The 27504-nt window shown below is 41.9% G+C and overlaps 1 protein-coding gene across 1 annotated transcript in view; it reads right to left on the bottom strand.

The window, feature by feature from the left end:
• Positions 1–27504, bottom strand: part of LOC122790858 — a 1163840-nt gene that overhangs the window by 213749 nt on the left and 922587 nt on the right. Inside the window, exon 15 of the mRNA XM_044058512.1 lies at positions 11329–11425. Coding sequence (XP_043914447.1) covers positions 11329–11425 — 97 coding nt within the window. The remainder of the gene's footprint in view (positions 1–11328; positions 11426–27504) is intronic.

The raw sequence follows: 27504 nt of genomic DNA on the forward strand, positions 1-27504 counted from the left end.
GAGGATCTACTAGCACCATCCTGGTCACCCAGTGCTTCGGAGAAAGGGTGCTGAAGTAAACCCCTGTCTGCTAATTTTCTCCTTCTCTCCAAAAGTACACTGGAGGAGGAGGAGTGACATATAATGCAAAAGTCTTGGAGGTGTTTAGCCCCCACACAATAAACACATTGAACATGCACGTCATTGACAGACATTTTTTGTCCACAATCCGGACATTTCTTGAAGTCAGATTTTGGATGAGGCTTCTCTTTCTAATCAGACATTTCTATATCAGATTAAACAATTTAAGGAGTTAAACAACAAACTTAGAATTATCTACCAAAGTACACCTAAGGTTAAATACAAGGCCAACTCTTAGGCCCAACACTATAGAAAAACAGAAGACAACACAGGGCCCTAATCTAAAACTAGGTCTAAGTCTAAAACTCTAGAGATTTTATTATATATATATATATATATATATATATATATATATATATATATATATATATACTATCCTATCAAGAAGTGAAGAAAAAAAAAGTTTTTAAACCTGCAAATAGAAGAATCTATCGATTAATAATGGTCCGAGCTATCTGCAGCACCAAGATCTGTGCCGCAGCAATCTAGATCTGAGGTAATTCCAGCAGTGCATCATGGGATAGGGGGCTTGGTCTCGAGCTACTGGCAAACCTTGAGCTTTGCTATAGGCTGTGTCGGAGCCCAGGATCGGCTCCGAACCCATCAGTGAGAATAAACGGTGAGATTTAATAACTTCACATACTATGTTACAGGATGGCATGTACAAAAAAACAGACACTTGCAGATGAGCAAGAACAAGAAGTCCAAGCTCCAGTGTTGGGCTGTGACCCACTTTTAGATTTATTAGTATTTGAAGGGAAAGGATTAAGGGGCAGCCACCGGAGTAACTAAGTACACCCATGCATGACTCCAAGTGATGTGTTAAATGTGGTTTGGAAATAAAGCTGCATATTTAAAAATCTTCATTAAAACATTAAATGTTGGCTTAGAAATAATTAATGTGAGGAGTTAACTAACAACTATCATATGGTTCAAGATTTTGAACATTTAAACTTTGGTGTAATTTATTTCTATTGCCCGATGAAGTATCTTGTATTTACATCAGATGAAAGCTCTTGCCAAATAAAAAGTGTTGTTTTGAGTTCTTACCCAGTTGGTCCATTATTTTTGCTTCCTTTAAATTTATTATTAATTGTGTATGATGAACATATTGCTAAAAATCAGAGCTACAAATGATTAAATAAATGTTAAATACTGGCCTAATTAAGTTGGCTATTTGACAGATAACGCTAAACATATGTAATTTACCACCCCTTTTAATGTGATGCCTTATACACTAAAGAAATATTCATTTGAATTATATATACATCACTATAAAATATACACTAACAAAATAAAAGTCACACTAGGAACAAATGGATTATTTTCTCCACTTGGCAAGAGCTGTTACTAAAGGATGTTATCTTTGCAGTCACTGGAGTTTTTTTTCTATGCCTTATATCCCTTTTCTGTGGCAAACTGAGTGAGAAGTTCCACACTGCAGGTCCTTTCTTTCATGTGTGCTACCTTGTACTCGATGCCAATAAAGAGCACACATGCTTGGGTGGGTGCTTACTCCTAGGAACATCAAATTATTAGATATGCCACATATACCTCGAAATGCAAATTTATTTACAATGATTAGCAGACATCATGTGGTATTCAAAATTTTCAAAGAATTCAGTTTGTAATAGAAACCTCATGGGGTTTACACCACTTCTCTTGTGTGTCTGTCTTTGGTACTACTGCATCCTGACATGACATTGTGTCAGAGTAGAGAAATCGTTTTCCAGAACTGAAGACATATCTGGAAATGGCAGAAGTACATTTGCTGTCAAACGTTTCTGGGGTAGAACATAAAACAGAAAGTTTCTGACTGGAAAAATGGCTTTGCAGCCCTTGGAATACTTGCACGTCTAGGCGGAAACTTGGCTTAAATATAGATTGACCCCTCACTGCAAATGGATTAGCTGAAAAAATCTAAAGACATTTAGTAGTTATGAAAAAAGGATGGCCCAAGATTCATCAGTAAAGAAAAATTCAGTCTTTTTTTCTTTCAAATGAGCAGTTAAGTTGTGCCCAAGGCTTGATGCTCAAAGCAGACAAAAATAAGAGTTCCCAATCAAGTGAGAAAAGACATATTTAATGGGATACATTACACCTGGAAAAAAATGAAGTGTAAATTAAAAGTTAGACATATAATATTTTGACCAAGAATGTTAACTCACAGATTAATAGTAGAGAGCTGAGCCATCTACAGGGCATACCATATCACAATCCTAAAGCATACCTGCTAGTTTATGCACTCTCATATCATATGTAGAGTACAGTACAGATCTTTTCCATTTCAGAGAAATTGTTTATCTTGGCTGTATGGATTATTATACTTAGTTCCCTGAAATAGACTGACAGACAAGTGCAAATGTGATTATCGCACTAAGATTTGCTTTCAAGACAAAAGACGCGCAATCTTCTCATACCTGACAGTGGCCCACAACAGAGAAGTCAGATATTCAGATGATTTGTGCAGGAGTGGGAATGACATATGAAGTCCAATCCACACTGTCCTCAGTCAAAAGGACAAGTGGAAAGAGCTATCCAAACAGTGAGAAGTGCAATGAGAAACAGTCTCCAGCAAAAATTATGAGAAATGCCATGTCTCAGTTTTGGAATACAATAATACTCTACTGCAAGGAATGTCTTACCAGTTTAACTGCTGATGAACAGAATGTCGGCTGATGAACAGAATGTTGGAAAGCAGATTGCCTACCTCAACTACATTGTCAATGCTTGAAAATAAACACAAACTTAAAAGAAATCCTATAAAGAAATCAATAAAAAACAAATACAAAAGGAACTGCAGAAGATGACCATATGTACAGGTTGAAGAAAAGATAAAAATTCAGAACAGATGGGAAAGCCTGCAGTATGCAGCTGAAGTAGCTGGTAGAGCAGGCAAGTCATGACCCTATAAAGCAAAGGAAAATAAACTGTACAGAAGAAATCACACATATTCCTGATATTTAAGGTCCAGAAAGATAACCAGTCCTGTTACATGAAAAAAGTTTCTAAAGACTGCGATGGTCATGAGTTGGAGACAGACTCCTTAAATCATGTCTCCAAATTAAGGTGTTATGAAGCAAGAATTGTCCTACAGCAATAACAAAACTCCACTGAAAACAGTCCTCTAAAAGCCTCAATATATGTCAGTCCACTGACCAAACCAGACAGCTAAATGGACAGTTACAGAATTAAAAACATACACATGTAAAAAATGAGACTGTTATTAAAAATATTTTGTTTTGAATTTATTCAAGAAGTCTAACTTGGATGAAACCAGGCCATGACATGCACAACATACATTTAAGAAAACAGGAATCAGTATAAAGTAATGCACGCTCTATACACTCACATCTACATGCATACTTTAGCTTAAAATGGGAATGGTAGATGCAAGGCATATGTCCTTAAATGCTAATAAGCTAACTACAGTGATTACGTCATGCAGTATTCAGACGTTGTAGAGAATTCAGTTTACAACATCTACTTCAGAGGCTAGATCACATTGTTTGTCACTGAGCATTACTTATTAAGCCTCATGATCTGATACTGCCTCTGCTGTGCATTAGTCTTTCAGCAAAGTAAGCTGCAATTTGGCTCCTCAAGATGGGTAAGTCAAAACTGGGTGCTCAACTCCTGCCTCCCCCCACCATTTCTCCCTTAGCATTTATAGGTTCAGAGGTTCATACTAGGCTATCTGTCCTAGGGCATTTATAAGCCTAGCCAGAGTGTGTGTGGCTTTCACCACCCCTTAGGATGAGAATACTATACCCATTAGTTTGCTGTGCCTCTGTCCAGCAGTGATACAGAGATGATTCCCGGGGTAAACCTACGATCTCCCATCCACTCGTCAAGATTTCTCTTGAACAGAGTCAGTGAGGGGCTCTGCCTCACATGGACTGGGATTCTGTTCCATAGTGTAGGGAGTCTCTGGGTGATGAATCTGTCCCTCCAGCACGTCCTATTCATATCCGTGTTGAGGTTTAAGTCTCTTGCTCTCGTGGCTCTGGTGGATTTGGATTTTTTGAGGTGGAGCATGTCCATTAATTCCGGGTTGGACATGGCCTTGTATATCAGGCACAGATCACCTCTGAGCAGATGGTATGCGACTGAATAGAGCTGGAGTTTCTTCAGTCGGGCATCGTATGACATATGTTTGAGCCTTTATCCTTTTGGTGAGGAACTTTTGGGGTCTTTCCAACTGCTGCAGGTGTCGGGTAAGGTACATTCCGAATGGGGCGTTGTACTCAATCATTGGTCTAAGTGAAGAGTACAGGGGTACAATGACCTCTCCTGATCTGGATGTGAATCCCTTCATGATCAGGTGGGCAATGTAGAAGGTCTTCCTAACCACTTTGGCAATGTGAGTGTCAAAAGAGAGGTTACTGTCAACTTGGGTCCCCAGGTCCCTGATAACTTCTTCCGTGTTTAATGGATTACCACCTATGTGGTAATTAGGGGTTACCTTGTTTTTCCCAAAGGGTATGACTATACATTTTTTGGCATTTAGCTTAAGGCCATGGCTCTGGCACCAGTTATCCATTTCTATGAGACCTCTCTGGAGGATGTCTGTGTCTGATGGAGTGTCAATTATGGTGCCCAGTTTGCAGTCATCTGCAAATTTTGTCAGCCACAATACCCTAAGATTGCATGCACTACAGAGAATTAAATGCCGAACAAGAGGGTCCCAGGACTGAGCCCTGTGGGACACCGCTCGTGACCGGCTTAGAGTCTGACATGGCACCAGCAACTCTAACCCTGTGTGTTCTGTCCTTGAGCCAGTTTGCAACCCATCTTGTGACGTATGGGTTTACATCTAAGCTGGTGAGCTTTTCTATGATGCCCGAGTGGGGTATTGTGTCGAACGCTTTTGCTAGGTCAAGGTAGGCTGTGTGAACTGCCTTACCCTCATCAATGGCCTTAGTGACTGTTTCGAAAAAGTCGACCAAGTTCAAGAGGCAGGATCTGCCCTTGACAGAGCCAAATTGGGTAGGATCCAGTGTCTGTAGGTCCCCAATGTCTTTATTTATGAGTTCCATTATGATCCTCTCCATAGCTTTGCAGACAAGGCTTGTCAAGCTTATGGGGCGGTAATTTCCAGGGTCTGTAGAAGCACCGCCTTTGTGGAGTGGGACCACAGTTGCCGTACGCCATTCTTCCTGTAGTAAGGCTAAGATTAAACAGCAGCCTTATGTGTGGGTTTAGTTCCTCATTGAGTTCGTGTAGCACACAGCCGGGGACACCGTCCGGTCCCATTGATGCTGTGTTTTGTAGCACGGATTACTTCTACGTCATCTAGGTCACAATCATGGCTTCATTCCTCTGCACCACAGAGCCAGCTGGGTAAAACTAAGTGTTATGATTTACTGTAAGATGATGAAATCTTCCAGATGTTGAAATCTTCCCTGAAATTATAATCAATAGGGATAAGGATGTGACTAATATGGTGTTAAAAAAGGAAGTCTTTGTTCTTGCATGTAGCCTAGGACTAATGACCTTACTGATGTCAAAGCAGAAGCTACAGAAAGAAGATAAAGACCTGACTGTGGAAATGTACATGTGCATCAAAAACTACCATTTAATTTACTGTTTCACTGCATCCTAATGCTACTGTGTGCAACTTCTGCCTCTCAGCCTTCACTTTGTTTCAAAATACAAGTCTCTCTCATATCACATCTCACGCTTGAAAGTTTATCTAATTACTAATTAGTTGCTAAAACTTTCTCTCAACCATACCTACCTGCAGTACTTTCTCTCTCTCAATTTAATCACTGGCATCAAATCAAAGTACCTAATTTTATTACTCACAAATACCTGCTACTGTTGGTGGCATAATGGTGCAGTGGATAGCATTGTTGCCTCAAAGCAAGAGGTTCCCCAGTTTGATTCTCAGCTGGGGTGCTTTCTGTGCAGAGTTTGCATGCCCTCCCTGTGCTTGCATGGGTTTCCTCCTGGCGCTCCAGTTTCCTCCCACACTCCAAAGACATACAGTTGGTGAACTGGACACACTAAATTGGCCATAGGTGTGAGTGTGTGGTATGAAAGAACTACCACGAAAGGGCTAGCCAACTGACATTGCAAACCTTGGCTGTAGATAATTGTTACTGTTGAAGTGGCACCCAAACCCCATGTGCAAAAATGGGAAAAAAGGGTTGTGGATAGATGGATCTACTACTATCCTGTAACTTATGTTTATCCAACATGTTAATTAACTCACTCCCTCCAATACAGCTCTATTGAATGTGTACCTTTAACTCCTAGTGGGTGTGGCTTGAGCCATTAAAAAATAAAGTTAGCACCTTACAGTTTTAACAAATACTCATTGACAGAGGTCAAACATCAATACAATTGTGTCTCATCATGTTTGCTTCAAGATAAAATATTCTGATACTTTGTATGTAGCATGGTTTTGGAATTATTAATGCAAACATGAACAAGAAATATTTGATGCCTAGAGGCGCAGTAGGAGGTAAATGCAGAAACGCCTGGGGCACACAAAACTGAAATGAGTTAAGGTTCATCACAATACTGCAGGATTTGAATTAGGTTTATGTACTCATGTTAATCCTGTAGCTCTGTACTGCAATTATCATATACAAATTTTATTCTTTGAATTAATGAAGGGTATTGTATAGGTTCATAGGTATAATTTGTGTGCCCACCTTTTCTCCCATCCCCCGAGTCAGACTTTCCTGGTCAGCAAATATAAAAAAAAAGTCTTTCTACATTCCAGTATGAAGTGCTAGTGTTGAGACAAAAAATGGATTGATGTATTAGTCCTAGTGATTAGGAAAAGAAAAAAAGTACTTTATAATAGAAGCATGGGAAATATGCTGAAAAAATGAGTTGATTAGTAACTGTAGTCCTTTTAGTGCAAACAGAACAGATGTACTTTGGGTATGGAAAAGTGTATTACATGAGTTTTGTACTTACATAGAGTTGTATGCGACAGATACGAAAAACAGAACAATTCAATTAACTATGAGAAGAGAGACAATTTAGGAGAGTGTTTTCAAGGCAAAAATAACACAAGCAATGGGATGCAACATATATCTTTGTGAGACAATTACTGTGTAATCTGAAATGTTACCTGGAGACAGTGATGATACAGTGTAGGTTACAAAGATCTGGCCTAAGAGTAAAAGGGAATGGGATGCAAAGGCTGCTTGCTATACAGTTTTAAGGTAGAACACAATAGCAAAGGACAGTAGCAAATTGGCTAAACATATTAAGGAGGGACTCAAATCTTTTATGGTACAGAATGAAGACAAATGGTAATGGAAAATATTACAAGAAAGAAGCACATAACTCACTTAATTATGAGGTACTATATAAATAAAACAAGAAAAGGGAGACAAAGCATGAATATCTGCACTTGAGTGCCCTAAGCACAACTGTCTCTTTTCATGGGTGATCCACAAGCACCTTTGCAGCTTGCTTTACCGACTTTCGTAGACTTGCATATTCCGCAAGTGGAAACTGAAGGAATCGGGTCTAGGACTACACAATGAAGCCTGTTTAAGAGCTCAAGCTTAACTCTATGAGCTAAAATGCCAAACGATTCACTGACTTTAATAACTTACCAATATTAAGAAGATAATGATATTATAAAACATGTAACAAAATGGGTACAGAGAGGTAAAACACTAATTAAGAGGGATGGTAATTTACCTCATTAAAATAGGAGCACTCCAACTTTGAGGCAAGGGAAGGAAATTGATAAATCAAGAGGAATGTATGCAATGTGCAGCAAAAGGTACAAGGAAAGGGAGAAATAAGAGAATTTAAGATTGTTTTGAGTAGCACAGTTTCAGTTCCAGAAGTAAAAGTTAGTGCAATACAGGAAAATGATGATCAAAGAACAGTCTGTTATACTACTAATTAAACCTGATGTGGAATAACGGAACTAAAAGTGTGTGGGACTAAAGAATAGGTGGACAACTTCAGATCTGAAAAATCATGTCTGCACTACCATTTATGGAGAAAGAAAGAAACAATGAAAATAAATGTACATATGTAGGGGACGAAGCAAGGATGGTTTGTACAATATATGAATTCATGGATAACCGATGGTATACTAACATGAAACAAGCTAGAGACATTCTTAAAGAATTCTTGCATCAGAAGGCAAGTGCTTTATTCTGGAGTGAACTGTATGTAGACTTCATTAAATAATGACAATGTATCACAAAATTGTTAGAGCTGAAAGAAAATAAAGCATAAGACTGTGAAACTTGAACACTGCAAGTGTCAAAGAGATTACATACAATGTTCCCAAGCTGAATCAGACTCTTGTAGCAAACTCGTTAACGGTCATCACCAACCAGAGTTTACTAGCCAAGCAGGGAATGGAAGTAAATTTCTAAGCTTTTCTTCTGTATCACTCACACACCATTATGGAAAGCTTAGATTTCCCCAACCAGCCTATTACACACAGACACACACACACACAGACACACATCACTATGAAAAGCGTAGATTCCTCAACCAGCCTACCACAATGTCTTTGGGATGTGCTGAAGACAGTACTTGGAGAAAACTTAAGCAAACATAGTGAGGATAATCAGACTCTGCAAAGAAGGCATCCCAGTAGAGAACTGAACTAGAGAACCTCTTGCTTGGAAGTGACAAAGCTACTCACTGTGCCATCTATGACCAGACTTGGACTGTGAAGGAGCATTAAGTATATACATCAATATATTTCGTTGAATTTTAAGCAGTATTGACTCCAGGAATATAAACTGGTTTTATCTTCTTTACAATGCTCTAGGTAGGTCTCAGCTGGAATACTGTGTAGATCTGGAGTCAGCAGGGAAAGGGGCATTAATCGCCTCACAGCAAGACATTGTCCCGTTCGATTCTTAGCTAGAGTGTCTTCAGTGGAGACATGCGTGAATGGGCGTACCTTCGTTGAAGGTTGTGCGTTAGGGCCGGCAACTCAGCACGTAAAAATCAACTGCTAATCATTAGCGGACCAGAGTTCATAGGTAGGTACTAGGCTATTGGCCCTAGGGCCCATACAAGCCTAGAAAAAAAATGTACCCTGGCTTTCGCCACAAAAGAAAATTATTTTCCTGTGCCCCTGTCGAGCAGAGCCACAGAAGTGATCCCCAGGGTGAATTTCCCATTTCCCATCCAAATCATCAAGATTTTTCTTGAGGAGTGCTAATGAGGAGCTCTGTTTGACAGACAGGTAAGTCTGTTCCAGAGTATGGGAAGTCTCTGGGACAGGAATCTATCCCTCCAGCATGTTCTGTTTATTGTGGTGACAAGGTTTAGGTCCCTAGAGCATGTAGCTCAGAGGGATTGGGATTTCTTTAAGTGGAGCATGTCCAACAGCTCTGGGTTTGACATAGCTTTGTATGTTAGGCAGAGATCGCCCCTGAGTAGGTGATATGCGATGGAGTAAAGCTGTCGTTTTTTTGAGACGGTCTGCATAGGACATCTGCTTGAGGCCAGTAATCCTCTTTGTGAGGCATTTCTGTGGTCTTTCCAGTTGTTGTAGATGTCTTGTGAGGTACATACCAAAAGGGGCATTGTACTCTATAATGGGTCTAATGAGTGATGAGTACAGGGGAACAATGACCTCTTTTTTTCTGGATGAGAACCCTTTTGTGATGAGATGAGCCAAGCAGAAGGATTTCCTGACCACTGTGGCGATGTGATTATCAAAGGAGAGACTACTGTCCACCTGTGTCCCAAGGTCTCTTAGCACATTTTTGGCATTAAGCAGACTACCAGCTATGTGGTAGTTCATGGGTACAGAGTTTTTAACAAAGGGGATGACAATACACTTTTTGGCATTGAGCTTCAGGCCATGGCTTTGACACCAGGTACCTGTCTCAGTGAGGCCCTTTTGTAGTTTGTCCACATTGTTAGGAGTTTCGATTATGGCTCCTAGTTTGCAGTCATCTGCAAACTTTGTTAGCCAAAGACCTTCTGTGTTGGCCTGCACTTCAGAGAAGTAGATACCAAACAGGAGAGAACCCAGGACTGAACCCTGTGGTACTCCACTTGTCACTGGTCTGATGTGGGACTTGGAATCCACTACTTTCACAGTGTGGGTTCTGTCCGTGAGCCAGATGGCAACCCATCTTGTGACATAGGGATTTATACCTAGTTTAGTGAGCTTATCTATAATTCCAGAGTGGGGGATGGTGTCGAAAGCCTTGGCGAGATCTAGATAAGCTGTGTGAGCCATTTTACCCTCACGTATGGCTTTGGTGACTGCTTCAAAGAAGTCAGTCAGGTTTAGGAGACATGATCTGCCTTTTACAAATCCAAACTGGGTAGGGTTCAGAGTTTGGAGAATACCAATGTCTTTGTTTATGAGTTCCACGATGATACGTTCCATGGCCTTGCAGACTAGGCTCGTCAGGCTAATGGGGCAGTAGTTCCCAGGGTCTGTCGTGACTCCCCCTTTGTGGAGTGGGATAACCGTTGAGGTGCGCCATTCAGTGGGTACAAAGCCTGAGGTGAGGCTATGATTGAACATGGTACTTGGGTAGGGTGCCAGTTCATTCTGTAGTTCGTTCCGCTGTGGCGACCCCTAACCGGGAAAAGCCGAAAGACACAACAACAATGTCTGAATGAAAGACTAGTTTGATAAAAACAAATCATTACCATATAAAAACAACAGGTCTAAAACTTTGGTTACACTCTCTACAAGTAAGAGGAGAATGGATTGGTATAGTTTGAGAGCAAAGGTAGGTAATACAAGAAAACACAAGAAATGTAGAAGACATTTGCACAAAGAAGGCAAAGGATTTAATGTTGATATTTAGCATTTTTTTATTTACACAGAAGAATATGGATACTTGGAACCAATTAACTGATTTGTTGGTAATGAATGATGGCACAGAATTATTAAAGGTAGCATGGGATAAATGGCTAATGAAAAGCAGCTTATAGGGCAGCTGCAATATGCTTGCTACAAAATTCTGGCAGATTTGACAGATCATAATATTCTTTTGCAGACTTGACACATCCTTGCACACCACATAGTCACACTCCTTTGCAAAAGCCAATGAACTACTTCAGACTGGGTATAACACTGTTAAGGCAAGTAGTCAATCTAGGCAGCTCTTGCGCCATTCTTGGATATCACACTTAACTTTGTTTAATAATCACACAATACATTTATTATGCCATCAAACTCACAACCTGCAGTAGGTACCACATTCTTGTAAATTACAACTAAACTTGTACCTGAATTCTTCCTCTTCCTTTATCTTTCTGATGTTGAGTGACGGCTTATCTTTACTCTTCTGCTTCTTTTCATTATCATCCTCATCCTCACTTAGAGCTTTCAGAAATAAGAACAAAACCATTAGTAAGTAAAAAATGAAACAGCACAAAACCATCCTTGAAAACAACACTGGAGCTCTCCACAAAATTTACAATAATAATGAGCATAAATCAAATGAAATTCTTTTGCAGAAAGACCACTCAAACATATAAATTCTGATGCAAACCAAAGGACTAAACAATTTCTAAGGACAGCAGTACGTCTGCTTGCTTTTCATTTACTCTCTGAAATCATGACATATAAATCAGCAGTGGATTAAGTGCACCCCTGAGCAGTTTAAAATCCATGGGGCCCCAACACACACTTTTTTTGGACCACACACAAATGTTCATGTCCTTCTGGATTCACCTTCCTGATTAAAGACCATTCAAATAACTGTCATTATAGTCTACCAATGTCTGTAGCCATCAATTACAACTGCTGGACTGTATAGAGCTCAAATGTCAGACAGTGATAAAAAAAAATTAAGTATTCAAACTAATTTTACACAAATGTACACTAGTTTTGTAAAGCCAGACTGATTGCAACCTGATTGTGACAGACATTTTCATCCACAGATAGCCACCATACCCAGCAAACAAGAAGAACAGATAATTTTACCCACAAACAGACTCGGGGCCCCAAAGTTATAAACATTTTGATTTTTTTTTCTTAATAGTACTATTTTTGTGGTGTATGGTTTCCTTTGCACTATATAAAATAAAGTTTTATCAGTTATTTATTTTAAGTGTAATGGGGATTTTAAATAGGTGCTGCTGTTCTTTTTTTCCTTTGTTTCTCCCTTCTCTCTTTCTTCTTATTCAGTTTTAAGAAATGTAGACACTGCAATGTAAAAATAAGTCTGGTTAAAAGAGCATTACAAAATAAAAAAAAATAATGTACTTTTTCTCATTCTTGCATGGGGGAAAGACTAGATTAAGGACCTTAGTTAGATTGATTTAGTAACAAGTTTGAAGAGAAAGAATATTGATTATTATAGCAATAACCCACGCCTGGGTGTGGGTAATGCTAAATTTACCCACGGTTGGCGTGGTTTGGTCCTGAGGGCGAAGCCCGAGGGACCAAACAAAGCCAACCGTGGTAATTTAGCATTACCCACACCCAGGCGGTTATTGCTATTATACCATGACATTATTTAAGAAAAGAAACTGTTACTTTTCTTAAATAATGGCATAGTATAATGCCTGTTTACTGCCCTTCCGCAGATGTCTGGCATCCGCGGCAGTTCTGATGTACATGATGCGCAGTACATCAGAGCTGTGGGCAAAAGCAATGGAGAAAGCAAGATCTCCGTTGCTTTTTTTTAGTGTCTCGCTATGTTAAATGAGTTTAACATAGCGAGACAGTTTTAAAATAAGCAACGGACATCTCCGTTGCTTATTTTAAAGCTGTCTCGCTATGTTAAACCCTTTTAACATAGCGAGACAGTGTTTTAAAAAACCGAGTTATACTAATGCAACCGGACCTTTTTCCATTAGTATATCTCGATTTACAACGGGCACGCTGGCCAATCAGCGTGCACGTTTTGGGGGGGTCATGGTATAATAGGAGGTTTTTTTTCTAGCAAATGAATGCATGCTTAGTAACAATTCTGTATCTGTCCCTCATGTCTACATAGAAACAATCTCAAAGAAAAATTGACTGTCTGGTTCTCATGTCTCCATGGAGACAATCTGATAAAGAGAAATTGGTTACAGTCTGGTGGAGAGCGATTGGGTGGGGAAATGAGAAACTGGCTAGCAGATGATGTCCGCTGAAAGCAAGACTTCCAAAATGGCTACACATTGAGCAACAGTTTGACTCAACTCTCCCAGTGTGAAAAAGTACAGTTTTGTACCTACCGTAAATGTAGATGTTCGAGTGTTCACCCTGCTGCAGTCATCACACTTGGGTTATCCTGCCGTCAGGCGGTCCCCACAGTCGGCCCAAATTCCAAAGTCTTGGTCCGGCGTCAGTTGCTGTCACTTCTTCCCTGACGTCAGTGCATCAGGGGTATATAAGAGGCATCCGACGCCATTTTCTTCAGTTTTTCTTGCCCCAGATGTCAGGTGCCCCCAAAAGGTAGGCAATACATACATACATATATATATATATATATATATATAGATATACATACATATGGCTATATAAAAATAAAACAAAACCCTTAGGTACAAGCAAATACACCACAGAGGTAGTATAGGATAAAGTGGTAGAAATAAGTTCAGCTAGTTCAGAGGGGATGGAGGGAGGGTAACCTGGACTGCAGCAGGGTGAACACTCGAACATCTACATTTATGGTAGGTACAAAACTGTACTATATTCATTGTGTTACCCTGCTGCAGTCATCACACTTGGGTTGAATCACAAAGCTAAGGAGGGGAGGTGGAATCAAACAGGGTTAGAAGAGGCTAGTAGGCCCTGCAAAATTGCAGTGGCAAAACCAACTCTAGTCTTAGAGTAAAGAGGTAAGTGATTGTGTTCAGTGAAGGTGTGCACTGAACTCCAAGTAGCAGCTTCCAGAATATCCTTGGTTGGCACTCCCCTGAAAAAGGCTGCTGATGTAGCTGTAGCCCTGGTGGAGTAGGACCTAATGTTAGCAGGTACTGGTTTCCCATGATGTGTGTAGCAGAAATGTATGCAATGTCCTATCCATTTAGAAATGGTCTGTTTTGAGATAGCTTTTCCTTGTGATCCTGTAGCATAGGCTACAAAGAGCTGGTCAGTTTTTCTGAAAGCCTTAGTTTTATCCAAGTAGTAACGTAATTGCCTGTGAATGTCCAAAGAGTGCAGGAGTCTTTCTCCTTTGTTCTGGGGATTTGGGAAGAAGGTGGGCAAGTGAATGGTTTGGTTTAGGGCCACACTGGATACCACCTTTGGCATACAGGAAGGATTAGTTTGTAGAGAAACTCTGTCTTGATGAAAAATGATGAAAGGTTCCACTGCCATTAGTGCCTGTAGCTCTGAGACTCTTCTAGCTGAGGTTATTGCTAGTAGTAGGGCAGTTTTCCATGAAAGAAATTTTAGATCAGTTGAAAAAGCTGGTTCAAAGGGCGGCAGTGTAAGCTTCTCCAGGACAAAGTTGAGATCCCAAGTAGGTGTTGGAGCTCTCCTTGGCGGTCTTAAATTCTTAGCCCCTCTGAGGTACTGTCTTAGGAGTGGATGTGAAAATAAAGGAGGATCCGTGCTGTAATGAGCTGAAATTGCTAAGGCGTGGATCTTAATAGATGAAAAGGAAAGTCCTTTGTGTAACATCTCAGTTAAATATTGTAGAATCTGAGGAATGTTTGGCTCCAGGGGATTTAGGCCTTTAGCCTGGTTCCAGGAGCAAAATCTTTTCCATTTGTCTGAATAGATTTTCCTGGTGCTGGGCCTCCTGGCCTCCAGAATGACATCCATTACAGCTTTGGATAAAGGTGTTGGCTGGTTGTTTAGGTAATTTGCCATGCAGCCAGGTTTAAAGTCTTGAGCTGGCTGTGTAGAATCTGATTGTCTCGCTGGGTGAGCAGGTGAGGAATTTGTGGCAAAATCCATGGTGGGCCCTGGGCCATGGTCCTTAAAATTGGATACCAATGTTGGTGTGGCCAATCTGGTGCAACGAGAATCATTTGTGGCCTCTCTAATCTGACTTTCAGCAGTACCTTTGCTAGAAGATGCAGTGGAGGGAAGGCATACACTGTTAATGTTTTCCAACTGACTGAGAGAGCATCCACTTTCCAAGCTAGTGGATGGAAGGTCCTTGTGCAAAATTTTTGAAGCTGGTGGTTGTGGGGGTTTGCAAACAGATCTATGTCTGGGCGTCCCCATTTTTGAGCTATCATTGCAAATACTTGTGGATCTAGTTTCCATTCGTGTGGATCCATGATGTTTCTGCTTAGGTCGTCTGCCAATGTGTTTTTCTTTCCTGGCAGGAATTGTGCTTGTAATTGTACCTGGTAAGACAGTGCAGTGTTCCACAAGGTCATTGCTTGCCTGCATAGAGGGTAGAAATGTGTGCCCCCTTGCTTGTTTATGTACCACATAACTGTGGTGTTGTCTGTCCTTATTAGTAGTTATTCTGGGTGTAGAAGGGCCTTGAAAGCTCTTAGGGTATTCTGCACTGCTAGCATTTCTTTTTGATTGATATGCAGGTGTCTCTGATCTGTAGTCCATTTGCCCTAAATGCACTGTCCTGCCATGTGTGCTCCCGAGGCATAGTCCGATGCATCTGTTGTCATAGTTTGCCTGGCTGTGGGTAAGGTGAAAGGCTGACCCTTGTTGAGGTGACATGCCCGTGCCCACCATAGAAACTCCTGTTGAAGGCAGGGAATGAGTGGAATCATTGTTTCCAAGCTGTGGCTGTGCTGAGTCCATACACTTTTCAGGTACCATTGTAATTTCCTCATATGCAGTTTTGCAAATGGTATTAGTAGAGTGCAAGATGCCATGAATCCCAAGGCCTGCAGAACTTTTCTTGCAGGGAGTTGGGTCTTTGTTGCCATTATTTTGAAATATTGAAACAGTCATCGTTTGTCTGGCGTGAGATAAGCCATCTGGGCCGTTGTATTCAAGCTGGCACCCAGGAATGTTATGTTTTGTGAGGGCACTAGTTTTGATTTCTTTTCGTTTACTGTGTACCCTAGGCAACTTAGAAGGTGTTTGACAAATGCCAGATGCTGTAAAAGAATGTCCTTGCTTTCTGCTTGACTAAGACAGTCGTCCAGGTATGGGTATATTTGAATTCCTCTTTGTCTGCAGTATGCAATTACTGGTGTCAGGCATTTTGTGAAGACCCTGGGCGCAGTAGATAAGCCAAAGGACAGTGCAGAGAATAGATAATACGTTGAACCTGCAATGAAGCGGAGGTAACCTCTGCAATTTTGTCTGATAGGGACATGCAGGTATGCCTCCTTGAGGTCCAAAGTGACTAGCCAAGCATTCTTGCCCAGCATGGGAAGAAGCTGCTGTAGTGTTAGCATCTTGAATTTTGGTACTTGCAGATAGGTGTTCAGAATTGAAAGATCCAGAATGGGTCTCCATGCTTTGTCCTTTCTTGGAACTAGGAAGAGTCTTGAGTAAAATCCTTGAACCTGCTCCTGTGTAGGTACCTGTTGAATGGCTCTCATGTTCATGAGTGCTGAAATTTGTTTTTGTGCCTCTGCCCATTGATTTGGTGGCAGGTTTGGCATTTCTTTGATCCTTGGTAAGGTATGAAAGTGGAATATGTATCCTTGAGAGACAATGTTTAGAACCCATTTGTCTTTTGTGATGATGTGCCAGTTGTCTGCAAAAAATGCTAGTTTTCCTCCAAAGGGTGTTGCCAGGAGAGATTTGCTTGGTAGTTTGAGGATAGAGTCATTGTGTCTGCCTTCTGCTAGTCTGGGGCCTGTCTTCTCCTCCTTTCTGGGTAGCAGAACCCCATTGGCGAGGTTTGTAAGGGCCCTGTGAATGACCTCTGCCCCTTGGGCGTCTGTATTTGCCCCTCTGTGAACTGTCTGAAGCTGGAAAGGAAGAATTTTTGGTTGGCCAATTTCTGCTGAAGCGAGGGGGTTGTACCTGCAAGAAATCCTTGACCGTTTGCACAGATTTAGCCTTATCCTCCATTTTCTTTAAAACCTCTTCTGCTCTGACATCAAATAATACATTCTGTTGTAAAGGTGCATCTAATAATTTTGCTTTAAAATGGTCAGGGAGGGTTTGCTCTTTTAGCCAAGCATGTCTATGAATGACTGAGCCAGTAACAGCTGCTCTACAGGAAGCTTCAGTGAATCAAATCCGCATTGCAAAGTATGCTTGCCCACCTGTTCAGCTGCATGCAACAGATCCTGCATTTCCTTGAACTCAGGCTGTTCTGTGTGTGCGCTTATTTTTTGTTTTAACTGAGACATCAGGAATTGTTGATATTTCAACATGTGAAACTGGCAATTTAATGCTCTCATAGCCAGAGTTGCAGAGGTGTATATTTTCTTGCCCCATCTATCTAGGGCTCTGGAATCTCTTTCAGAGGGCACAGGATTTTTAGCCATAGAAGCCTTTGCTCCCTTAGAACCCTGGGATATGGTTTCTGGGTCAGCTACAGGGCTTTTATAAAGGAATTTGTGAGAGTCAGGTACTCTGTAGTATCTGTCTGGTTTGGCTGGAGCAGGAGGTAGAGAGTCTGTATTTAAACTAGACTCCAAGTAGACATCATCCACAATATCTAAAACAGGAGGAATAGCAAAGAGGTCTGTGCTGGGGTAATAGAAGGAACTCTCGGAGCCTTTTCTTAGAATCTGAGTAATCCTGGCCTTCCCAGTGGAAATATTCCCTCATGGTATGTAATGTTTCCCCAAAGGAGTAGTCTTCAGGGGGAGATGCTAAGGGAATAGAGTCTTCAGCATCAGAATCCTCATAAGGTGGAAAAGTGTAATCCTGGTCCTCATAAGAATCTGAGGAGAGAGAAACCTGGTCAGAGGATGCATAATTCTCCTCTTGTCTTGGTCTTTTATCTGGAGGGGGATGGAAACCCCTGATAAGGGTAATTAAATCTTCAGCCATCTTAAGCATCTGTTTCTTAGGCATGGGGCCTTGATCTGTAGACTGATGAACAGTTTTCTTAGGTTTTAAAGGAGTTTTAAATTTAGCATAAGATTTAATGGTGAGTGTAGTCTGTCTGAAGACACCTTCTGCAACCAAAGGGGTTTCCTCTGTACCGGTGTCTAAATCTGCTCCGGTGTAGGTAGATGGCTGTGTGGGCCTAGTAGACTCCGCATGGGAGTCGGCAGCTGTCTGGAGTTCCAACTCTGCGGTCGTCAGGGGCTGCATAGGCACCTCACTGAAAACCGGAGAACCAGCGACAGGCCCAGCTGAGACCTCGGGGTCTGGCTTATTCCTAGGCTGCCTGTCCTTATCCTTGTGTTTTTTATGAATTGCGGTCGTTGGCTGCTCGACGGCATGATATAATTGAATTTCCTACCAAAGTAATGCCATGCAAAGTCAAAACGGTGTTTGATAGTGCGTTTTTTAAACCTAGCGCAAAACCGACAACCTGTGACGTCGTGGTCTGGGCCTAGGCAAGGAATACAATAGGAATGGAAGTCCTTATGAGGTATTTGCTTCCCACAAGAAATGCAATTGTTAACTTTTTCTGACATCGGACTGAGGCAAGAAAATGTTCCCCAACAGGGTACTTAGCTTTAGTGAAGACTTCGAACTGAAATTCAAATCGAAAATCTCAGGTGTCAGTCAACCGGCACCTGCGAACTGCTTCTGCTACCGCTCAGCAAGAAAGACTTTAGAAAATGGCCTAGGATGCCTCTTGTATACCCCTGACGCACTGACGTCAGGGAAGAAGCGACAGCAACCGACGCCGGACCAAGACTTTGGAATTCGGGGCGACTGCGGGACCGCCTGACGGCAGGATAACCCAAGTGTGATGACTGCAGCAGGGTAACACGATGAACATCAGAAACTCAACAGAGCAGGCCCGTAGACTTTTGCATTTATGGGTAAATTTCATTAACTGGCTAGTAAGTGTACTGCCTGGATGTCAGGAAAAAGAAATACAGTGCACCTGGAAAAAACAGCTACAAAAAGTGACGAAGAAACATTCAATGGGGAAAGTTCTGCAGCCGTTCAGCAAAAAGCAATGCAACCTACAGACATGACTTCCAGTAACCTACAGGAAGGTACAAGACAACTGCACACAGACCTGGTTAAAATAAACAAAACATTGATGGAATATATCACCACAACCAACAAAAGGCTGGAAAAATGGAAGAAGCTTTAAATAGATATTCAGATGAGGTGATAAAGCTGCAAAAATCAGAGGATGAAATGAAGAAAAGGTTGGTTGAATATGAAACCACTCGTGAAGATATGTTTCAAAATATAGCAAAATTAGGAGACAGAGCACATGGGAAAAACCTGAGATTTTCTGTTATACCAGAGAAGCTGGAAGGAACAGACTGCATTCATTTAATGAAAGCACAAATAAGCAACTTGACTAGTATTCCACAGCAGGAGTTGTTAGTTGAAAGGGCACATTTTGTGTATGCTCCAAACCTATGAGAAAGCAACCTAGACCTTTAATAGTAAAGACACAATCCTAGCAGGAGGAGTTAACTCCGACAAATCAGTGGCAGAAGGACAAAATACTAACATTGAGAGACAGCAGAGTGTTTGTGAAGAATTAATACTCAATGTACACCAGGCAGGAAAGGAGTAAATTTATTCCACTATTCAGGGAATGTTGAAATGCAGGTGTGAGATTCAAACTGCTATACCCAGCAGTCTTCAAGATATTCTTCCCTGGAGGAACAACAATATTTGAAGATGTACATAGTTTTGTGTGTTAGTATTAAATTAACAGGTTTTACAAGGTATCAGGGGGTTTATTTTTTTGGGGGGAGGCTTTCAATAAAACAAAAAGTTTTTTAAGATGTGACATGGGCTCAAATGGATATGACAAGAAACAACTACATAAAAGTTCAACCTGTCAAACAGTGTATGCATGCAACACAAAAGCTAGAACTAGATATTTAACAAAAAAGCTGTTATATATAAAAGCTGGGAATAATATCTTTTTACAGTGATGCTTTCTGTAATGTCTTTAAATGTCAATGGTCTCACAGATAACTATAGAAAGAAAGAATAGTGAACTATATAACAAAATGCAGCGTGCAAATAGCTATGTCACAGGAGACGCACCTGAAAAGAACTTAACGTGAATTTGATAAAGAAAGGTTTTCAGGATGGTTATTCAGCAGAATATGTGGGACAAAGGAAAAGAGGAGTAGCTATATTAATTGCAAAAGGGGCTCCAATAGTGATAGAAGAGGAAAAGAGACAGTAATGGCAGATTTGTAGTGCTAAAGAGCTACTAGCAAGGGAGGACAGGATTACACTGGCATGTATTTATGTTGTCTTTCGGCATTTCCCAGTTAGGGGTCACCACAGCGGAACTCCAGTCCGCTAATGATTGGCAGTTGATTTTTTATGTTATTGAGTTGCCAGCCCAACCTTCAACGAAGGCACGCCCATTCAACGCATGTCTTTCGAACGCCCACTCGACCGCGGGGAGGACGTGCAGACTCCACACTGAAGGCACTCCCAACCCAAGCCAAGAATCGAATGGGAGAACCTCTTGCTGTGAGGCAACAACGCCACCGCTGTGCCACTGCAGCAATATATTCCACCTAAAACTGCTATAATGGAGCTTAAGAAAATTCTAGGAAAAATAATCAGTTTTCAGCAAGGAATTTTACTTATAGGGGGACTGGAATTTGATTTGCAGTAGTGAAGATGTGTCTGGGGGCTCTCAGAATGGAAAGTATAACAAAGGATGGTAGATTTTTGAAGAAATTTACCAAAATATTTGGAAAGGAAAACTGGGCTAGGCAGAATTTACATTTCAAAGGAACATGTGCATTTAATTGAAAGTCTTGATATGTACCCAATAACTATTTTAGATCAAGCGCCAATAATAACTAAAATAAAAACACAGGGTAACAAAATAAAAATGAGACACTGGCACTTTCCTACCTATCTGCTGAAGAGAGAGGAATTTAAGGAATGGGTAGCTGAGATATTCAGGAGCTATTTGAATGGATAGAAATGATTTCTGAAAATATAACTAGGGAGTGGGTTAAAATTAAGGTGGAGTTTAAAATAGGGTGGAAATAAAAGAAAGGGAACTAAGGTTAAGAAGTAAAAAGAATAATTTAGAGGGACTGACAAATGTTAAAGTGCTGCAGAACAGGGGGAATTGCACAGAACAAGAAGAGGATCAACTGCAGAATGCTAAGGAGAAAATAAGGGATTACACCTTGATAATATATACAAGTTTAGAAAGATTGCTGCTAAGCAACTGTCTTTTGATAACACTAGGGGACAAAAACTTTTATCTCAATGACTTAGGTAACAGAAAGGCGCCTATAACAAGGACGGTAACAAGATCCTGTAGCGGTATTAGAAATATTTCGGAAATTCTATGAAAGTCTGTATAATGTAGAAAAATACTGAAATCAAGAAAAGATACAAATGGAAATGTTTATGGAAGAATTAAATATGCCAAAGTTAGAGGTAGATGAGGCTCAACTACTAACGGTTAGGATAGCAGGAGATGAGATATGTGATGTATAACCAAGCTACAGAAAAGTCCCCAGAAATAGATGGTATTTCTATGGAAGTTTGGAAGCTAGCAGGGAAAAAACTGATAAAGATCAGGAAGGTTTTTAACAGTATTTTAAGAGGAGGTGTAACACCAACATCCTGGAAGAAAGCAGTGGTAGCTGTAATACCTAAAGAGGGTAAAGATCCATCAGATCCAACTTCATACAAGCCCATTTCAATACTAAAACCATGATTATAAAGCATTATGTCTATAATAGCTGAAAGAATGGCAAAAGTAATGCCAAAATTGGCAGATATGGATCAATGTGTTTTTGTGGAGGGGAGGCAAATATTTGACAACACTAACAGAACATTGATGATCCAAAGGGAAGCAGAAAATAAGAAAATACCACTGTGGTGGTGGGGACTTGATGCAGAAAAAAGCATTTGACATAGTAAGCTGGGACTTTATGAGCAGGGCAATGGAAACATTTGCATTCCTGAAAAAATTATAAGGCTGATTATGAGGATATATGAGGGCTCGGAGGCCAAAATTATAATGGGTGGTTTCCTCTGATAAGTTCTGCTTGAGCAGAGGAACCTGGCAGGTATGTCCTCTTTTCCCATTGCTATTTGCATTATATTTAGAACAACTGGCAAAGAAAATAACGGACTCAGAAATTCAAGGATATAATTGGTATGCAGTCAAGAAAAGCTGGCCTATTTACAGATATTTTACAACTGCCAAAACCAGAAAGACATTACAGTGTTGTGGAACAGTTATACATACAGTTTCAAACCTTTCTGGGATACAAAATTAATTAAGCTAAAAACAAAAGCAATAGCAGTAAATTATGAACCCACATGAAATGGTTCAGCAATAGCCATATTTATGGAAACACAATAAAATTAAGTATTTTGGAGTATGGATTAAAAATTATTCTGCTGTGGCAGCTAAGGATATGTGGGAAGATACTAAAAAGATAAAACAAAAACTGAGAAAATGGAAGCTTTGTTATATGGCTATAGATAGCAAGATACATATTAGTCACACTCAGGTCAGGCATTTTATCAACCAGAGGAGAAATTGTGGATTGCAATTAATAAAAAGCTAAAGGATTTTATCTGGGGGGGGGGGGGGGGCTGAGTCAAGTGGGATAAGGTGATTTTTCCAGTAGAACAGGGCGGATTGGGATTACCCGATTTAAAGTCGGTATTTCAGAACTACACAGTTAAGGCTCCTATACATAGCAGAAGCAGAAAAAAAGAAGCTATCTACCCACCATAATTTTCCATCTGAGTAGTTGCTCTTCATTTGTCTTCAATCTGTCGGTTCCCAGATCCAACTCGGCCGCATATCCAGCATCTGATCCAAGCTCAAAGCTCCTCCCCGTACCCACAATGCCCCTGTCTCCTTCCTCCCTTCAGATCGAGTTTGCTGCCCATTCTAGTACTCTCACCCGAACCAACAGAGCCTTGTCTCTACGAAAAACCTTTAACAAGGATAAGGACAAGAGGCACCCTTACAGTGACCACCTCCAGTAGTCGTAGGAGCAACCAACAGTTGCCACAAGGCCAGGGGAAGGAGGGAGGGACAGTTGAAGACAAATGAAGAACAACTACTCAGATGGAACGTTACGGTGAGTACATAACTTCTTTATCTAAAATAGTTGTCTTCATTAGGTCTTCAACCTGTGGGACAGAGTCCCCAGCTATTAAACACCTGTGATGCCCTCATGGAAATATATTCCGGAGGATGGCGGAGTCACAAGATGCCCTGTTCCTGGATACAATGTCCAATTTATAATATGAGATGAGTATGACAAGAGGACTATATAGCAGCAGAACAAATATTGGTTAATGAAACTCTGGACCCAAAAGCCACTGAAGTGGCCATAGATCTGGTGGAATGCGCTTTAACATGACTTGGCGGAGAATCGCCCTAACAGAATATGCCCGAATGATACATTGGGAAATCCAACGGGCGATAGTAACTTCAGAGATTGTTTTCCTTAAAAAGGGTTTGGAGTAAGACATGAAAAGTTGGTCAGAGTTATGAAAGATTTTTGTCCTGTGCAAGCAGAAATGTAACGGTCTCAGCACATCTGATAAATGCAATTTGTATTCTCCCTTATTTTGAAAGTTTGGAAAGAAGACCCCGAGATTGATCGTCTTATTAATGTTGGCCTCTGAAGCTACTTTGAGAAGAAAAGATGGGTTAGTGCACAAGGACACCCCGTCCTTATGAAAAATTATATAAGGGGCTTTGACCGACAAAGCTTGAATTTCCGAAATTCTTCTGGCAGAAGTAATGGCCACCAAGAACGCAGTCTTCCAGGATAGAAATTGCAGAACCACCAAAGCTGCAGGTTCAAACTGGTGCAAAACTAAGGCCTGAAGTACTAATGTAAGATCCCACGGTGGCGTAGGGTCCTTCACCAGGGTCAAAGAAGAAAAGTACCTTTGAGGAAGGCCTTGCAAAGCTTTGAAGATGCTAAGGAAGCCATATTATCCCCCACATGATAATTAGAAATTGCAGCAAGCTGAACTTTGACTGTGGAAAAACTAGCACCTTGTTAAAAAATTCCAACCACAAATTCCAGCACCGTGGAAATGGGGGCAGTGAAAGGGTCTAGTGCACTTTGTGAAGCCCAAATCGAAAAACATCTCCATTTACTGGAGTATATCTTTCTGGTGGAACACTTATGAGCTGCCACCAGGATTCTTTTGACAGGAGAGGATAAGCTGGGAGTTTTGACTATCATGGCAACTGGAGCAGCCAAGCAGTGAGCTTCAGACTGACCAGGTCTGGATGGGCAATCCCTGAGAGATGAGATCCGGAACAAGATCCAACGTCCATTGTGGAGCCATCAGATGAGACCACAGAGAGGTAAACCATACTTGGCGAGGCCAGAATGGGGCAATGAGGATAACTAGGCTCTCCAGCCTACAAGCTTTCTGAAGGAATTTTGGTATTAAAGGAAGAAGAGGTTAAGCATATAGAAGACTGGGGGGCCAAGCATGAATCAGTGTGTCTCTGGGGGATTCCCCCAGAGGCGGGTTCAGAGCAAAGAACTTGCAACATTTCATGTTGGAAGGAGAAGCAAAGAGATCATAATAAGGCTGACCCCACTTGTAAAAGATGTGTTCAGCTACTGAAAGATTCAGAGACTAATTGTAAGGCATCAGAATAGATCTGCAGAGCCTGTCCGCTAGAATGCTAGACCTCCCCAGGATGTGCGTTGCCACCAGAAAATGGACAGTGGAGATCATCCACTCCCACAGTCTCATGGCCTCGCGACATAGGGGATAAGATCTGGTCCCCCCCTGCTTGCTGATGTACCAGACCACCAACATATTGTCCACCTGGATAGCAATCATTCCTGAGGGAAGAAGGGCATGGAGAGCCTGCAATGCTAGAATCACTGCCCTCATTCTCCAGGATGCTGCTATGCAATCTGGTCTCGTATGGGGACCATGTACCTTGAACTGTCCTACCGAGCAGTGCCCCCACCACACACCCTAACTGGGAGGTGACAGTAGTGACCGTGGCCATGTGGAAAGGTGAAAAAAGGAATGACCCTGAACAAGGTCTGAGGAAAGAAACCACTTCAGAAGGTAGTCCCTGCACACTCGAGATTCGGACAGGGTGAGTCAACAGAAGATCTAACCAGGACCATTGTACTGCAAGGATCCACTGAAGAATCTGCATGTGAAGGCAGGCTAAGAGTAAGAGTAAGAGATTGATCGTGGCCACCATGGAGCCCAGCTCCCTTAATACTATATCTGCTGTCTGGAACTGAGTTTGAAAAATGCAAAGAAAGTGTAGCTTCAGTGTGTGCATCCTGTCTGGAGTAAGAAAAACTTTGGTTTGAATTGTGTCTAAACATGCCCCAATGAAGTCTAACATTTGGAATGGGGCCAGAGATGATTTGTTGAGACTGATGGCAATGCCCAACCTCTGGGCCAGGAGAAGAAAGGAATCCCTCACTTGACAAAGTTGATGCCTGGAAGGGGTAGCAAGGAGCCAATTGTTCAGGTAGGGGAATACCTGTACACCCTGGAGTCTCAGGTGAGCAGCTATTACTGACATCACTTTGGTAAACACCCTGGGGGCTGTGGTGAAACCAAAGGGGAGCGCTCAGAACTGGTAATGACTGATTCCTAGCTGGAAGAGGAGAAACCTCTGAGAGCGCCTGTCCATTTTGATCTGATAGTACACATCCTGGAGGTCGATTAAGTACATCCAATCATTATCCTGTAAGAAAGGAAGGACAGATTGAAGAGTGACCATCCAACTTTGTCTTGGCCACTGACAGGTTCAAGGTGGAAAGATCTAAAATGGGTCTTAGGTCACCCGTTTTCTTTGTTACCAAAAAGAACCAGGAATAAATGCCTGATCTCAAGTACTCTGGGGGAACAGGTTGGATGATTCATTTTTCTAGCAGCTTTGCGATTTCCAGTGCTGCATCCTCCCTGTGTGTGGGTGGAACATCTGGGAGGTGTTTGGGAGGTGTAGGTGGGCTCTAGAAAGCGGATTAAATAGCCTCAGGATATAATTTGCAACACCCACCAATTTTTTGTGATGGACTCCCACTCCATTAGGTGCAGCAAGAGACGGCCCCTGACTGCCTCCAGAGACAAGCAGTTGGGCAACCTTTCAGGGTTCCTGGGTAGATCTCGCCAAGAAAGACCCTTGAGACGTGTAATTTCTAGGACCCCCTCTACCCCTAGGGTGGCATCTGTCAAATCCCCCTCTGCCCCTGAGGGAAGGTGAGTCCTGAGTGTCCTGAGGAAAACTGTGAGATTTCTGGAACCATATCTTCTTGGTCCCTTGCTGATTCCTAGAGAAGGATCATTGAGGGGCCGAAAAGCGGATCCTGATGGCAGACAAAGTCTTTCCGTCCTTCTCACTCTGAACTAATGTGTCACGTACTGACTTCCCAAAAAGGGAAGAACAGTCATACAGGACATTGGTAAATGACACCTTAAAGGGTTCCAAAAACTGCCAGAGCCAGGTGTGTCACCTGATGGCAACGCCTGTACCGGATGCTCTAGTGGCTCCCTCAGTCATGTGGGAGAGAAGACGCATAGAGGTATTTGCAACTGAATTTAGATTGGCCATACGAGCAGAAAACACCTTCTTGTCCTCCGCTGACATGGACCCAGGGGTTGACTCAGCGATCTCCTTCATCAGATCTCACTGCAGGAAAAGCATGTGTGCCATGTAATTCAGCACCCTTACAGAGAAGGTCGCTGATATGTACACCCGCTTCCCAAAATGGTCCATCATCCTTGACTCTCAGTGAGGAGGATGGACCGTACAGATCTCCTGAGTGAGCTCCTTCACCACCATGGTGTCAACTGGGGATCCCTTATGCCAGTAAGGTCTAAAGGGAGGCTCAAAACCTTGTCCAGAAGTTTGGGAATGGGCTCCACTGTGTCCAGTTCATTCCACACCCGAGATGTAATGAGATCCACTAAGGGATCTGCGAAAGGGGACACCCAGGAAGTAGAGGGTCCTGCACCAAATGCCTCACGGAACTCCAATTCGTCTGAGGTAGGTTTTTGGGAAGACCAACCCCTCACTAGCGAAAGAGTTCCAAGATGTCTCCAAAGGAGACATCCTCGATGAGTGACTGGGGGAACCTTCCCCTTCCTTCTTCGGTGAGAGACTCTGGTGGGGTGTCTAAATGCCTCCTTTTGCACGTATGTTTGCGAGGGACCTCCTCAGTGGGGATCTCTGCAGAGGACTCGCCATCTCGCTGTTTCCAAGAGGGAGCCTCATGAGGCAAAGAGGCAGCAGGCTGTCCCTGAGATGGCAGAATGGCCAGATCTGTGCCAGAAACAGAGGGAGCCAGGGCGGAATCCGAAGATGAGATGGTCAAGGGTCTCAAAGAAATCGAGAGAACCCTCTGCATCATGTCAAAAGCCGAATGGGAATGGACATCTTGAGAAAGGACAATAGGAGTAGTAGTCACCCTCTGACCCGACGTGGGAGTCAGAGTTGAACCTTCAGGTGTCAA

The sequence above is a fragment of the Protopterus annectens genome, chromosome 1.part2 (genome assembly GCF_019279795.1).
Source record: "Protopterus annectens isolate FY-2018-M chromosome 1.part2, PAN1.0, whole genome shotgun sequence".
NCBI classification, from domain to species: domain Eukaryota; kingdom Metazoa; phylum Chordata; order Ceratodontiformes; family Protopteridae; genus Protopterus; species Protopterus annectens.